We start from the raw sequence: 17,223 nt of genomic DNA, 5'->3' as shown, positions 1-17,223 counted from the left end.
ATTCATTGGATAAAGTATATCTTTTTCAGCAAATGGTGTTGGAACAATTGGACTTATGTGCAAAAACAATTGGACATATATGCAAAAACAGAATGTAGAAACAGACCTTACACTTTTCACAAAAATAAACTCAAAATGGATCATAGACCTAAATGTAAAAACACTGAAATCTTCTAGAAGAATGCATAGGAGAAAAGGTAGGGTAACCTTGGGTTTGGCAATGAGTTTTCAGATACAACATCAAAAGTATGATTCATGAAAGACAAAATTGACAAGTTGGACTTTATTAAAGTTAAAATTTCCTGCAAGAAAGACACTGTTAAGAACATGAAAAGGCAAGCCACAGAATGGGAGAAGATATTTGCCAAAGACACCTATGATGAAGGACTGATGTCCAAAATATACAAAGACCTCTTAAAATCCAACAAGAAAACAAACCAACCATTTTAAAAATGGGCAAAAGATCTGAACAGACATCTCACCAAAGAAGATGTATAGATGGTAAATGAGCATATGAAAACATTCTTAATATCATAGGTCATTAGGGAATTAAAAACTAAAATAACAATTTGGTACCACTGTACACCAGTTAGAATGGCTAAAATTAAAAAATCTAACAATATCAAATGTTGGCAAGATTCAGAGCAACAGAAACTCTCCTTGGTTGCTTGTGGGGATTCAAAATAGTACAGCCACTTTGGAAGACAGTTTGGCAGTTTCTTACAAAGATAAACATAAACTTGTACAATCTAGCAATCACACTCCTAGATATTTATCCAACTGAGTAGAAATCATATCCACACAAAAACCTGCACACAAATGTTTATAGCAGAATTATACATAATCACCAAAACTGGAAGCAACCAAGGTGTCTTTAAATGGATGGATAAACAAACCGTGGTACACCCATACAATGGAATATTATTTGGCAATAAAAAGTAATGAGCTATCATGCCACTGAAGGACATAGAGGAACCTTAAATGCATATGTCTAAACAAAGGAGGCTAGTCTGATCAGCTGCATACTGTATGATTACACTTATGTGACATTCTGGAAAAGGCAAAATGATGGAAGCATTAAAAAGATCAGTAGACTGGGGCCGGCCTGGTGACACAGCAGTTAAGTTCGCACGTTCTGCTTTGGCAGCCCAGGGTTTGCCGGTTTGGATCCGAGGTGCGACCATAGCACCACTTGGCGTGCCATGCTGTGGTAGGCATCCCATGTATAAAGTAGAGGAAGATGGGCACAGATGTTAGCTCAGGGCCAGTCTTCCTCAGCAAAAAGAGGAGGATTGGCAACAGATGTTAGCTCAGGGCTAATCTTCCTCAAAAAAACACAGTAGATGCCAGGGGTTGATGAGGAGGAGGGGAAGGGATCAACAGGTGAAGCACAGGTAAGTTTTAGGGCCAGAAACTATTCTATTTGGTACTGTAATGGTGGATACCTGTCATTGTGTATTTCACAAAGCCCGTAGAACTAACTGTACAATACAAAGAGTGAGCCTTAAACTATGGAGTTTAGTTAATAATAATGTGTCAATGTTAGTTCATTAATTGTAACCAATGTACCATACTAACGCAAGATGTTAATAACAGAGGAAACTATATGTATGTCAAGGTAGGGGGTAATATATGAGAACTCTATTATCTGCTTTTATTTTTAATAAATTTTTAAAAGAGAAGATAAGCAGATGTTAGATGTTAAAACCATGCATGTGCAAAACTGAGATATTTTATAGGGTATAACAAAGTAATTTTAAAAAATTGAAAAGGCAGAAAAAACCTTATGGTAAATATCATAATGAGTAAAGAGCGACAGCTTTTTCTCTGAGATAGGAATAAGAAAAGATGTCTCTCATTGCCATTATTGGTACTAGAGAAGATCATAGCCACTTCAATAAGTCAAGAAAAAGAAACAAAAAGTATGATTATTGGAAAGGAAGAAAGAAAATTGTCGTTATTCACAAGTGAATTGATTTTGTATGTAGAAAATCATTAGAATATATTAATGAATTTGGAAATAGTACTGGGTAAAAGGTAAATATATGAAAATTAAGTCTGTCTAAATACTAGCAACAACTGGAAAGTGACATTTTAAAAATTCCATTTTAATAGTAACAACATCAGATAACCAGAGGAAAAAAATCTAAAGATGAACAGAGTGTCTAAGTGGAAAACTACAAAAATTACTGTGAGAAATTAAAGAAATTCTAAATAAATAATGGAATATATTATGTTTCTGGATTGGAAGATTTAATATTGTAAAGCTCTCAATTCTCCCTGAAGTTTCTAAAAATTCAATCCCATAAGAATTTCAGAAAGTTTTCTTATGGAAATTGATATGCTGATTCTAAAACATGAGTGGAAATTCAAAGAACCAAAAATAGCCAAGAATAACCAAGGTAATCTTGATGCAGGAGAACAAAGTTGAAGGACTTACAGTAGCAGACATCAAGCCTTATTATAGAGCCATCCCTGATGGCCTAGTGGTTAAAATTTGGCACTCTCACCACTTTGGCGGCCTGGGTTTGGTTCCTGGGCACAGAACCACACCACTTGTCTGTCAGTAGCCATGCTGTGGCAGCAGCTCACAGAGAAGACCTAGAAGGACTTACAACTGCAATATACAACTATGCACTGGGGCTTTGGGGAGAAAAAAAGAGGAAGATTGGCAACAGATGTTAACTCAGAGTGAATCTTTCTCAGTGGAAAAAAAAAAGATTATAAAGCTTCATAAATTAAAAAGGTCTTATTGGCACAAAGGTAGAAGACAAACAGGCCAGTGGAACAGAGTGCAAAGTCCAGAAGTACATCCACTCCCATATACCCCTGTATGTACTTGTTTATAACCAAGTTGCCATTGCAGTGCTTTGCTAATGAAGGGTGAAGTTACACATTTGAAGCAGGAAGCAATTTCCAGAAAACCGTGTTTTGGAAGGGCTAGAACTCAGTTTCCCACTACTCAAACTCCTCTAGCTATCTGTGTTTCTATTGCCAGTATCCCAGGCTCTATCATTCGGGGCATTTATTTTATTCTTTGAAACATGATTCAGGAATTTGGCTTAGGCTGCAGTTCAGCAGTTTGGAGACCTATCATGCCCTTTTTAACTTGCGCAAGTTCAGCTACATGTATTCGTGGCGGGAAAGAGGAAATAATGTGAATACTAAAAGCAATCTACTTTTTCATTCAGTAACCATAAAATTGGCTAATAAGCTTAAGGTGAGAAATGTGAACTTCTGTTCCACCTGTTCATTCTCTGTGTGAGCATCTTGCTCCAGGTGGCGTGATTCTAGCATTTAAAGACATCTGCTTTCCATACTGCAGGCTCGCTAGACACACTACTTCCTCTGCTGTTTAGTTGAAGAAATAGCATCTAGTTCAATCCTGCGGGAAAATTAGCTGTGTTAAACTTTCTAAGGCAGTATGTGTAGTGGTCGTGGGCTTGAGCTCCCAAGCCAGATTACCTGGGTTCAAATCCTAGCTCCGCTCTTACTGTCTATGTGGCCTGGGCAGGTTACTTAACCTCTCTGTGCTCGGTGTCCTCATCTGTAAAATGGAGATAATAATAGCACCTCATAGCATTGTTGTGATGATTAAATGACTAACATAAACTGTGGCTAGCACATAGTGAGTGCATAATCGATGTTAACTATTTTTATTATTATCAGTATTGTTATTACTACCGAGAGGCGACAGAGTATGTGATTCTCCAAGGTGGTACATTCTTAAGGGATTTTCAAGGGAAACTTAGCTAACTCCTTTTTCACCTTCAGCTTGTACTTTAGAACCCAACCCCAGCATGAAATGTGACTATTGTACCATACTCATTTCTCTATCTGGTCCTTGGTTTTTTAGGGAGCTGACAATCAGTTGTGGCTCATTGTGGAATGGTCACATGTCACAGAACATGGACATTTGAGGCAGGAGGGCCTGTGGGTGGGGCAAGATGTGTTCCCATAGAGATAATGTAGGTATGCAGACACCCTGAAATATGTATATTATATATTTAATATGTTTATATTTATTTACTTAAATACACATTTTCAGCCACCAGCATTTTCCTATGCACAAAGTTCCATTAAGTCTTTTGAGGTCAGTGCAGCTCTTAGGCTTCTATCCCTTGCTTTTCACTAGAAAATGATTGAAACCTGTATTGTAGCGTGGTATCTACCTTGTCACTAGCGGTGTGGTGCTGCTTGTGGGTGCGTTATTGTAGCGTATAACACGCTGATGTCTTATTACTGTTCTTTCCTGGGCCAATGGATTTTCAGCTCCACTCATTGTTACCTTTGAAGAATTTTGAAGAACTTTATAGGTAGCTGTTTTTCATCTCACCCTCCTCCCCATCCCACACACAGAGGCGCAGACTCATATTTACCTTCCAGGACTATGACAGTTGAGATCCTGTTTTTGTCCTTGACCTCATCCCCATCTACCCTTCTTCTCACATGAAGCTGTTCTTTGTTTTCAGCTGTCACTGCGCAGTGCAGAGGCACACACAGCTATTTGCCACTCTGCTATCATCAGCAGCTCATCTCCTCCACTGCCAGAATGTTGGGACCTCACTCAGACTCCTGCCATGCTGACAGCTACTGCTTCCTCTAGGGACGTTACTGATGTCAACTAAGTTTTTGTTTGCTTCTGTCTTCTTTTCTTTTTCACCATCTTTCTCATCTTCTCTGGCTTCTTGGCTTTTGCTCAGGAAAAACTGGTCACTTGTAGACCTTGCCAACTAATGAGCTCCATCTTTCTGCCCTGTAAACAAATGCATCTTAAAACCAAATGGGTTTTATCATCGAGCATTTCTTGGCCATGTTATTTGAGGCTGAGGCATCTGAATTTGTTTGGTGCATCTACCACTGAAAGAGGGATTTGCGCTGTTGGGGGCATGAGAATTAGAAGGATTTAGCTCTCGCCAGGCTTAGTGCCTTGGCGATTAGAGAGTTGGGTCTTTGAGTAGAACAAGTTATGATCTGCTGTCCCATATCCATGTCTTAGAACAAGGGAAATAAAGTTTAGTGAGTGCAAACATTTAATATTTCACGGTAGTGATGTAGAATTATGCTGCATTTGTGTATTGCAAATTGAGGAATCTTGAAAAAACTTATGATCTATCCACATGGCTCATTAGATTTTATCTTTCAAGTTATAAATATCCTAAAATGTTAACACCATCTCATTTTTGTGTTTTTTCCCTTTCTTCCTAGAATATTTTCCTTCTTGGATATAGTAACTTTGTGCCGATGTGCACAGATTTCCAAGGTAAAGTATTAACCAGAGTTTTAATCAATAAATATTAGTCTTATTAGAATGAGGATGTTTTAGTTCAAGTAAACAGTTAAAAATTAAAATGTCATTTTGTATATTTAACGTAACACGTTATAATTCCACGTTTGATTATCAACTGATGTATATTTTTTAAAAAGTTTGGAAATACATAAATATATCTCTTTCACCCCAATCCCTCCTCCTTTACCTCCCACCCCCCAGGCTTGGAACATCTTAGCCCTGGATGGAAGCAACTGGCAACGAATAGACCTTTTTAACTTTCAAACAGATGTAGAGGTAAGTTAACCTTGTTTTCAACAAAAGATTTTTTTAAGAAGATTTTGTAAGTAAACTGCTCACTTTTTCCTGCCTTTTTATTTTGCTGCATTTAGATTTAATATTAAGGTGCCAAGGTGGAGTAGAGCAGAAAAAAACCTGGAAGGTATTTGCATACATCAAGACCAAAATTCTGCTTGTATTTTACTTTTTGCTCTGTATCAGTAACAGATTACTTTTCTCCCTTGTTCTGAGTTTTACCACTCAGCTTTTTAAAGACTCACACCTGCATCGTTAACACCTGGTTCAATGTTTTAACCTTAGGAGACTCTTGACAGATATTTGTCTGTCTGAAAGATCCAGTGAGAATTCTAATTCAACATCAGGAATGGAAAATGTCAGAAGCACAGGCCCAGAAGTGAGGCTGGAGATCTGCACTGTCACTCTGGCTTGACCACTTAGCACAGGATCTCTTAGTGTCTCAGTTTTATTATCTAGAAAACAAAGAAGTAAAATAATCTTTAAAGCCTTTTATAATTCTAGGATTCTGATGTATTTGTCTGTAAATATGTAAATCTCTCCCTTTAAGACAGTAAACCTGACCAAATAAGAAAAATTTATTTTAAAACAACTTTGATATTAAATTCTAATTTATAACCAAAAAGAGAGAGGGAAGTAATAAAGAGCTTTGCACATAGTAGTTGTCTGGAGTGCTGGGTTTTTTTGTTTTTTTGAGGAAGATTAGCCATGAGCTAACTACTGCCAATCCTCCTCTTTTTGCTGAGGAAGACTGGCCCTGAGCTTACATGCATGCCCATCTTCCTCTGCTTTATACGTGGGACGCCTACCACAGCATGGCTTGCCAAGCGGTGCCATGTCTGCACCCGGGATCCAAACCAGCAGAACCCCAGGCCGCTGAGAAGCAGAACGTGCGAACTTAACCGCTGCGCCACTGGGCTGATCCCCTGGAGTGCTGTTTTAAGGGTCTGGAGATTCTGAAGTTTATCATCTCCCCATTGTTAGTAAAATCTTATTCATTTCTAGTTTAGCCAACTCAGTTACAGTAGGGGAATTGTATTTTGATTCAGTTACTCATGTAGTGTGTTCGAGTGTTTTTATCAAAGTGTATGTTTTGTGTCTTTTTTAATGGATAAGGAAATGAATGTGTTTAATAGTGAGATGGGCCCAAATAATTTCCTGTGAGTTACTTAACCTGGTGTTACCTCGAAGAACTAATGGCAAGTTGTGGAAGCCCCTTCACCTCCTTCTCTAGGTTACTTGCTGCCTGAGAGTTTCTGGTCCCATCTCAGACCTGTGGAGCAGAGCACCTACAGCAAGTGGGGCTGAGCAGAGGGTTTCCCACAGTTGATTTCCTCTCTTGTTGTGGTTCTCTGAGCTTGGAAGGAGGCAGGGACCTCAGGACTTCATGCCCATCTTGGAAAGATAAGCTGTAGTTCCTGGCTTGGAATGTGGTCCATGAATTAGGAGTTCTTTAATGCTCTTTCCAGAATTAATAGCAATGATTGCAACAGTGCCCCACTCAAACATGCTGACATGTAATTCCCCTTCAAAAGGATAATCTCAAGATCTTTGTTCATTGTGTTTACTTAGTGATATTGAGAACATGAAATACCAAAAGTTGTAGTCATTTTTACTGGCAAAGGAAAGTCATTGTTTTAAAAAAATTTGCAAAATATTTTTTCTTTTTCTCTAGTTCTTTCTGTCTCCTCAGTTTTCTTAGATGATTTTTCCAAACTATACAACTTTTTGGAAGTCACATTAAAAACTTTTAAACTCAGATATTAAAAAATACTATTTTAAGCAAATAGCACTACCTTGTGCATTATTTGATTTCAGAATTTTAGTCAAGTGCTGACTGCAGCTATATAAACACATTGCAGAAATACTTGAGTGCTTCCACTAAAAGACAAATTTATGGTTCACCAATTACATGTAAAAACTTGAAATAGCTGACACCAGGGTTTCAGTGTAGTCTAATGCTATTTAGTTCCCTTTTTGGGCTAACGCTTTGAATCCAGGTTGAATTATGAACCAAGTGTTGGGCTTCCCATAGTCTCTAAAGAGGACCCACTGGATACTCACCCTGGGAAGCAGTCCATGGATAAACTGATGGTCTCAAATTCATTTCATTGGGATGAAAGCAATGATTTGTGGATATGTTAAGAGGTGAGAGAAGGTGCCAAGGGTCAGGATTAATATATTAATACTGTTTACTGTGTGCCAGGCACTATTCTAAGTACTTTATATAAGTTACTTTATTTAATCCTCTCAAAAACACTGTATTGAAGAAACTGAGGTGCAAAAGGTTTGAGTAACTTACCCAAGGTCTCTCACCTAGTAAGAGTAGAGAGGTAGGTACTTTTGCACAATGGTTACATGACTGTTGCATTTCAAAGAAAAGACAGATTAAAACATCCAGATGACAAATGTGCATTGAGTGTCTCCTTGAGCATCACTGTTTCCTGAATAAGTGTTGTTTCCCTGGTGTTTAGGTATTTTCTATGCCTTTAAAAGTTGGACATTTTGTTGTCAGTGCTTCATAGTTATTAAAGATTCTCCCAAGCCAAAAATGAGAAATAAACAAGTAGTATGCTAACTTAAAAGTTGTAAATCCAAGGATTTCTCTATTTAGGTCTTATTTTTCTCTAAAGCCCTTTGTTCTCAAAATGCACACCTGCAACATACTATGTAATAGATAACATGCAGAGTCATTGACTTGAATTTTGCGTTGGAAAGGATTTCCTCATTCTTTCCTTTTAGATGGAAACAGTGGAGCAGAAAATGTAAATATAATTTTTTAATTTCAGTATAAAAACTTTTACTCCAAAGAAAGGAAGAATAGAAAGCTTATATAAGTGTTACTAACCTGAAATGGAGAAAAATATATTGTGTGCTCCATTTGCAGACATTAGTTTGGAGGGGTTTTTTTTTGCTCTTTTATTCAGTACTTAAATCTTGGATTATCAAGCCACAAACTCCACCCCTCCCCATGACAGAGATTTATTTTATGGTTGTCTGGAATTTTGTTTCAAAACTAATTGTTAACTTAGGTAATGTTCAAGAAAGCATAAATAAAGCCTCTAGCAATATCAAAGTTTGGATATTCACCGTAATTAAGATGTTAACCAGGTAATAATATGTGTGAGCCCTGCCCCTGTGATCCTATGGTTTGTTGTGTCCTTGTGAATTCTGAGTGCTTACAGTTCAGTGTCAAGGTTGCTATTTTATGAAATAAGGATAATAATATTAAAAACAAAATAAAATAGCCCTTTTCAATGTTTTCTTCCTTGTGGAGGTAGTAGTTTTACAGAGCACACAGGGTTTAGAATGAGATAAACCTGTTAGAACCTGAACTCTGCTACTCACTAAAGTATAACCTTGGCAATTTAACCATTTAATTTTTTTATTTGCAAAATGAAGGTAAGGGATCCAATCTGTATTAGTCAGGATTCTCCAGGGAAATAGGACCAATAGGATATGTGTGGTTATAGATACAGATAAATAGAGTGGTTTGTTATAAAGAATTGAGTCATGTGATTATGGAGGCTGAGAAGTCCCAAGATCTGCATTCGACAGCTGGAGACCCAGGAGAGCCAACGTGTATCTGCAGTTTGAGTCTGAAGGCCTGTGAACCAGCAGAGCTGATTGTGTAAATTCCAACCTGAAAGCTGGCAGGGGCAGGTTTGAGACCCAAGAAGAGCTGATGTTTCAGTATAAGTCCAAAGGCTAGAAAAGACCAATGTTTCAGCTCAAACAGTCAAGCAGGAGGAGTTCCCTCTTAACTCAACCTTTTTTGTTCTATTCAGGTCTTCAATTGATTGGATGAGGCCCACTCACACTAGGGAGGGCAATCTGCTTTACTCAGTCTACTGATTCAAATGTTAATCTCATCCAGAAACACCCTCACAGACACACCCAGAATAATATTTTGCCATGTCAGCTTAAAAAGAAAATTTGCCAGTTATTTTACCCTCAAAGTGTGTTTATTCAGAAATAGCCAAAAGAATTGCAATTCTAGATGTCTGTGCTATGGCAAACCATGGGCAAATGTGGAGAACAAAGAGAGGGGCTTGCTTTTATAGAGAAAAGGGGGAGTAGGGAGGGGCTGTTGTAAACGAAGGGCCATTGGGGGAAAGTAACACTTCAGGGTGGCAGTGGCATGTCATTGGCTGAACTGCAGTGTTTCTCATTGGCTGGGCTGTTTCTGGGTGGGGGGAGAAATCTTCCTTCAGTAGTAAAGTAGCTGTACTTCCAATTGGAGATACAAGCATAGGTCTTGTCCTGGTTGGAGTAATTGATGATGTATGAGGGGGTGTAAGATCTCCTCCTACAGGCCTTCCTGACTTTAATTTAGTTGCGGTTTCTCTAATTCATTCCATGTTTTCCCCTTTTGATCAAAATCTTTCTCCAAAAGAATTGCTGATCAACAGTCCAGTTCTCTGCATGTAGTGGTATTGTCCCTTGGTGCCAGGAAGGACCTTTTTCTCCCACATGGTAGGGAAGGTAAAATAGTGGTTGGAAACCATTTATGCCACATTTGAGTAACAAGAAAGGTTAGGAGGGAGAACTCTCAGGCCTTTCCCATTTGTAAAGTCTATATTTCTCCAAGGCCATAAGCATTGGCAATCATCTTGAAGTGCTGAGCTAGCATCACCTTATTGGGCACGTCATTTTTACAGAGATTTGACAGGCAAGAGGTACAGAACTTTGCAATAAGTATATAAAGTAAGATTAAGAGCAGTATTACAAACCCAGTTTGCAGGATGCTTCTAAACCAGGAGCTCAAACCTAAAGGTAACTAGTTGAACAAAACAAAAGACAGTGGACTGTTAGGTGAGATTTGTTATAGCCAGTGTATTTACTCTCTAACCTTCTGTAATTGGGTTTTTACCCCCCTGGAGGCATTTACCCATGTGTGCAATAGGAGGTGTTCCTTCTGCATGGATACCTCCTTGCTCAGCAAGTAGGTAATGAAGGCCTATATGATTATCCCAAACATTGATCAGTGAGTTAAGTGACCATTGCTGAGCTGAAATTGCTTTGGCTGTGGAGTTGGCCAACTCTTCTGGTGTCAGGGAGAGATTCCTGATCACTTGTTCTTTGGCACCCACTCTGATCCATGGGAAGAAAGCTCTTCCTGTGGAGGCAAACCCAGAGTCGTACATGCCTCTTGAAAGTTCTCGTTTAAAGTGGTTATGGAGATTCAGTGGGAGAGACCAATGAGAGGTCTCTGTTTGATTATGCAGAGAGAACAGGACAGTGAATCCCCTAAGAGCACACTGTCCTTATATTCTCCAGATGTCAGGGCAGTGAGCTGCCTGGGCATAAACACTATTACTGAAACCTCCAGAGATGAAGACATAACCAGGGGATGTACATAAGGCTCCTGCATAAGTCATATTATCTATAGACTCATTCATTGGGAAAGAGGCATTGGTATTACATAACCAAGACTTAGATACTATGTTGTTACACATCAAGAGATTGTCTAAATACATGGACATGTTAAGAATATATAAATGATTCAACTGACATTGATGGTCCCACAAAATTTTTCATACAAATATTCAAAAGATCTTGTTTTCACCTTCCAAGCCTGGATTAAATTAAAGCAAGGGACAAGTTTAGGTAGGGTAGCACCCTGATTTGGTGAAAGGGGCCAGCAGAGCAGTTTAGATATACAACATCATCTGGAATCCAAGTGAAATTACTTATAGGGTGAACTAAGGGCTCATTACTGTTTTGGACAGACTGAGGTCTCTGTTGGTAAATCCAGCACTCAGAGAGACTTCCCCCTTTTGCAAAGAATTGGGAAAGGCAGAGGAAAGCATTGTCCTTCTAGGAAAGAGAGGGAGAAAATAAAATAAGAAACAAAGTGAGAAGAGGCTATACAGGCCTGGTCCAGTCATCTTGGGAAAGCTGTCTGCCTCAGATGTCAGCTGCTTCTCTTCCTAGTCAATTTGATTTGGAAGTGCCCAGTGTTAGTAGAGGTCTAGATGTCAGGTGAACCTTCTTTAGCTCTGAGACATGTACCCAAGTCTCGAGTCCCTGAAATTTGGCTGCCATCTTGATAGGAGGACCTGGTGTGATCCCTTTCAAAGAGATTTCAAGGTTAGTAAAATTGGAAACATCAATTTGGAGTATTGTAGCCAGACATTTAAGGAAACCAGAAGAAGATAGGATCCCATCCAGCTTACAGGTATATAACAAAACATTAAAGACAGTAGGACTAGAATTTAATATCCACAAAGGTGCAAGCATGATTTCTCTCTCCACAATTACCCCCATTTTTATTAAAGATAATCATAGTAAAACTAATTTGTATTAAACTTAGCCTGATTATTTATGTAAATACAGCAAAAATAGCGATTGACCACGCAAACTCTTTGTAAAGATTGCTTTGCTGGAACCTTGTAAGCAAGATGCTAGGCCTATTTTTCCAAGCAGTTCTTTAAAGCTGTCTGGTCATATCTTAGTTTACATAGATCTCTTTCAAATATGACATTCTGGTCTAAGCTTTGGTAATATTAGCCAATATTTCCAAATGTTATTCCAATTGTCCTGTTATAAGGAGAACAGGTTCTCATTGAATTTATGCAAATACACATATTGTCGTGAAAAGAATACTTAAGAGTTTCTGAATTCTGGAGAGATTAGGTAGGGAGAAAAAGATAAATGTTTCAACCCTTGTTGCAAAGATCTACTTTACAAAATTGCTGTAAGTTATAGATAGCTTAAAGAAGAGGAGAAAAAGAGATCCTTTAAATCTGGGAAACAAAACATTAAAGCAATCAGTCCTCCACTCAAGTTCCAGAAGTTCCCACCCGGCTCAATGTTATGATCTTAAAGTTATCAAAACCTGTGTTACAGAGTATTCTTAAAGTCTTTCCCATGAATCTCTTTGAAAATGAAACATATTTGTAAAGGCATCAGAGTAAAATAATAAGTGTAACTGGCAAAAGATTTTTTTAAAAAAGGCAGTGGGTAAATGCAGTTGACAAGGAAATTTGGGTATTTTTATGATATACATTTTAGATAGTATTTAGAATTACAAGTAATAACATTATATTAGGACATATCAGATTTTTATTATTTTTATACAGTTTCTAGAACACATTTTAGTAACATTCACCCATACATTATAACCTTAAAAGGTTTGTTATTGCTTATTTGACCACGCTTCTCATGTAATTTGACATGCTAAATAAGCCTAATTAGTGTAATCTCTCTCTTTTTATTAGGAGAGGGAACAAATCTTTTGAGATATCCCAGGTGCCCTCTGGAAAATCCTAAAGTTACGTCCAGGTGGAAAAGACTTCATTTAAAATTTGAATATTTGGGGAAGACACTTGACCAAATTGGGTCACAGATCATTATGAGAAAATACCTAGTTATCTATCAGACCAAAGTAACAATAAAAAATTTCAAAGGCAAATACAAAGAGTTACATAGCTGTAAGCAAAACTTAACTCCTTCAGTGTTAAGAAGACTCAGTTTTCTTAAAGACTCGATACAAACAGCACAGGAAATTATTTTGATAAAACATAAAATCTTGAAACTCTCATACACTGTTGGTGGGAATGCAAACTGGTGCAGCCACTATGGAAAAGAGTATGGAGATTTCTCAAAAAGTTAAAAATAGAAATACACTATGACCCAGCCATCCCACTACTGGGTATCTATCCTAAGAACCTGAAATCAGCAATCCCAAGAGTCCCATGCACCCCTATGTTCATCGCAGCATTATTTACAATAGCCAAGACGTGGAACCAACCTAAATGCCCAGAAACTGATGACTGGATAAAGAAGATATGGTATATATACACAATGGAATACTACTCAGCCATAAAAAAGGACCAAATTGTTCCATTCGCATCAACATGGATGGACCTTGAGGGTATTATGTTAAGCGAAACAAGCCAGACAGAGAAAGACGAACTCTGTATGACTCCACTTATAGGTGGAAGTTAACATATAGACAAGGAGAACTGATCGGTGGTTACCAGGGAAAAGGGGGGGTGGGGGGAGGGCACAAAGGGTGAAGTGGCGTACCCACAACATTACTAACAATAATGTGCAACTGAAATCTCACAAGATTGTAATCTATCATAATCTTAATTAAAAAAACACATAAAATCTCTATTTCTAGGCCTATTGCTTAAAAGTAAAGAAGCTTTCACAATCTATCAGAGGCAGGCCAGTAGCCCAAGAAAACCTTGTCCTTTTTCCCCCCTCCCCAAAGCCCAGTACATAGTTATATATTCTAGTTGTGAGTCCTTCTAGTTCTTCTATGTGAGCCATCACCACAGCATGGCTACTGACAGATGAGTGGTCTGGTTCCATGCCCATGAACCGAATCTGGGCCACTGAAGCAGAGTGTGCCAAACTTTAACCATCATGGCTGGCCCATAAACCTTGTTCTTTTAACAGAAAAGAAAGCCAAATTTCAATTTTGCATCAGCTTACTTTCAGTATTAAAACTCATTCATTTCAATTTTAGTCAGTCTTGACTGCCCATAAAATTCCTTTCCCAAGGTTCCTTTCCATAAACCTTGTACAGCTTTCTTGTTATGTTCAGATTTTGTCTTATGTTTTTCTCTTTCCCATTCTGAAACAACCAGCCTCTCTTTAGGACAAAATTACTTCCTTTCCCTCAATAAAATGCATTTCCATTCCTCATACTTTCCTTTACTAGAACACACATCCTACTTTCCTTGCTTACAGAGATGTTTCTGTTTTTGTTTCTAGTAGCTTTTGTTATGTATATTAGAATTTTTAACCCTTAGCATCCTTAATTCTTAGTGAAAACTGAGAAGTAAGCAATTGTGAACTATATTAGCATTTTTTGGCTTGGCAAACTTATAAATACCTTTTGTAAATTTCTAGAAACATATGCCTCTTTTCCTAGAAAATTTCTCAGTTTCCTAAAACATGTTCACTAATAAACTCAAATATCCTTAGCCTCTCTACACTAGGAAGCCAAAAGTAGCTAAACCCATGTTCAATAATTAATGTTTATCTTATTTGGAAATGATTTAGGTGTTCAATAGCCATCCATTATTTAGTCTAACGTAGTTTAAACTTTGATCTTATTTACATATATTTTAATTACTTTTAACAATCACACTTAAATTAGACATTAAATAGCCAACCATTGTCTTAAGTTACTTTCTTGCTAACAAATTTTGTAAGAGATAACAGCAGTTTAGTAAACCCAGGTAGAATGAAAATTGGATGTCTGCATTATATTCAGTATTGATAACTCTAAAGATGTGCTTGTTTAAATTAAACCAACAACCTTAAGCTAGCTTTTATTTACAAAAGATTAATCCTACATCACATAACATTTGGGTGAGTTTCCATTATATTTCTGAGATTTAGGAATACTTAATTTATAAGCACTAAATTTCAAGCCAATTAAATAGAGCTCTTTTACAAATCAATCTTATCAATACCATCCAGAGGTAGAAAAATATCATATCTCTATAACTTGCATCCATAGATACATAACATACAGGCACAGACAGAGATCTCATAGCTTTCCTTTAAAAAATTTTAGCCATATCTCAGGTACAAAACTCAAAATGATAGTTGGATCCCAGTTGTATTTCTGGCAGATGGACTAAGCTGAGGTTACTTATTCACACAGCCAAATCTTTCTACTAAGGAATTTTTGTGCATGCTGTAAGGATCCTTTTAGAACTGTCTTTGGCGTCATTTTGTCTACTATCAAAAGTCTAGGGTAATTGCTATTTAAATTTTTCCTTCTCCTGTTAACTTAGAAATAGTTAATAGGGATTTAGCATTTGACTCCTCAGAGGGTCTGATTTTAAAGGGGCAGGTTTTTGCAGAGGGGAAAAGAGGAGGATGGTGCCAGGGATGGAACCTATGCACAAGATGGCTGGGGGGTAAAGTCTGAGACAAAGGAGTCTGGGAAGACAAACAAGCTGGTGCTTGAGACAAAGGAGAAGGGAGAGGGGAAGACAAGGCTTTAGAAGCCATTTTATTCTCCCCCAGTTTTTTAGTTGTTTCAGCTAATTTAGACAAAGTGTCATGTAGTGAGGCAATTTTAGAGTTTTATGCATGTCCAGAAGCCTCCAGGTACCAAGGAAAATAGACATTTCATTTTGCTTAGTTTTAGAGCTGTGGTCTTCCAGTTTGGTTTTAAGAAAAGCGAGTTTGGGGAGATCAAAAGTTCCACATAATGGCTCTTGTAATTATGGATTATTCTTGGTTGGTTTGGTCCATTTAGTTAAAAATGTGCACATAGGGAGCCCAAAGTTCTGAAACACAAATCCAGCCAGGATCTCTGGAGGATTTTCTTCAGAACATTTACATGACTGGAATCCCATTTGTGAAATATCCTCTGAAAACCCAAGAAAGTTGCTAGAGTCCTAGCCCTGATCCCCAAAGAAATCTAAAAACAAAAGGAGGCTGCCAGATTTTCAGCCCTGATTCCAAAAGGAATCTGAAAACCAAGGAAAAGCTTTTGGATTCTCAGCAAGGCTGAGCCCCAAAAGGAACTGTGTTACTTTCAGAAAATAACTGAGTACTCATTAAGGACGATGTCTTGAACTCAAGGATAGAGCCTTGAACCAGGAAGGACAAAGTCCTACCCCTGAGAGTACAAAGCCTTTCCTGATCCTGAATAAGGTTGGAGAGCTCAAATAACAAGGAGAGTGGAGCTCAGAATCCTGGAAGAGACTCACCAAAATGAAAGGAGGTGGCAACTCACAGAAGCAATGAGCACAACGGGCTCAGTGCACGTACCTCGCTCAGTTCTGGGGCTTGCCATCTCTTGGGGATCACTTCCTTCAGATCCCACTTCTGACACCATATATGTCAACTTAAAAAGCAAATTCACCAGTTATTTTACCTTCACAAGTTTATTCATTAATAGTCAAAAGAATTGCAATTGAGGATGGTGCATGCTATGATGAACCATAGGCAAATCCAGTGAACAGAGAAAGGAGCTTGCTTTTATAGAGAAAAAGTGGGAATAGGGCAGGGCTGCTGTAAATGGAAGTCCATTGGGGGAAAGTAACAGTTCAAGGTGGCAGTGGCTTCCAGCTGCCACCAGTGGTAGCCAAACCATGATTCCTGAAGTATATGGGCCATTAGTAGTCCTGTCTGAATTGACTTGTAGTTTTCCATTGACTTTAATCACAGGGCATTGTAATATTAGAGACAGCTTAAGTGAGCTCCTGTATTCCAGACATACTCTTCCTTACCTCTCTTGTGGAGTAGTAGTCTCTTTATGAGTCCTAACTCCACAGTTAAGACTGACTTTTTTTTTTTTTTAAGATTTTATTTTTCCTTTTTCTCCCAAATCCCCCCAGTACACCATTGTGTATCTTTGGTTATGGCATGTGGGATGCCACCTCAGCATGGCTTGATGAGCAGTGCCATGTCTGTGTCCAGGATCCAAACCAGCGAAACCCTGGGCTGCCGAAGCGGAGCATGCGAACTTAACCACTCGGCCATGGGGCCGGCCCTCCAGGGTTAAGACTTTCAAAAAGTAGTGCTTTTTTTTTTTTTGTTTTAACACTTAAATGCTTTAATTGAAAACATTTATCAGTGCTTGCAGCCCCTTTGTGCACTAGGGACAGAAGTGGGGTGTTGGAGGAATGTTCCAAAATATCCTCTGTTATACCTGG

The 17,223-nt window shown here is 38.2% G+C and overlaps 1 protein-coding gene across 8 annotated transcripts in view; it reads left to right on the top strand.

The window, feature by feature from the left end:
- FBXL2 (F-box and leucine rich repeat protein 2) overlaps positions 1–17,223 on the top strand; it is a 123,077-nt gene that overhangs the window by 45,373 nt on the left and 60,481 nt on the right. For all 8 annotated transcript variants that reach the window (XR_006517836.2, XR_011496279.1, XR_011496278.1 and 5 more), the window contains 2 exons: positions 5,209–5,263; positions 5,492–5,566. Coding sequence is in view for 1 of the 8 variants with exons in the window: in XM_044755188.2 (XP_044611123.2) it covers positions 5,209–5,263; positions 5,492–5,566 (130 nt within the window). In the remaining 7 variants the exon portion in view is untranslated. The remainder of the gene's footprint in view (positions 1–5,208; positions 5,264–5,491; positions 5,567–17,223) is intronic.

The sequence above is a fragment of the Equus asinus genome, chromosome 21 (genome assembly GCF_041296235.1).
Source record: "Equus asinus isolate D_3611 breed Donkey chromosome 21, EquAss-T2T_v2, whole genome shotgun sequence".
In the NCBI taxonomy this organism is placed as follows: Eukaryota; Metazoa; Chordata; class Mammalia; order Perissodactyla; family Equidae; genus Equus; species Equus asinus.
This window is presented reverse-complemented; position numbering and strand designations above follow the sequence as displayed.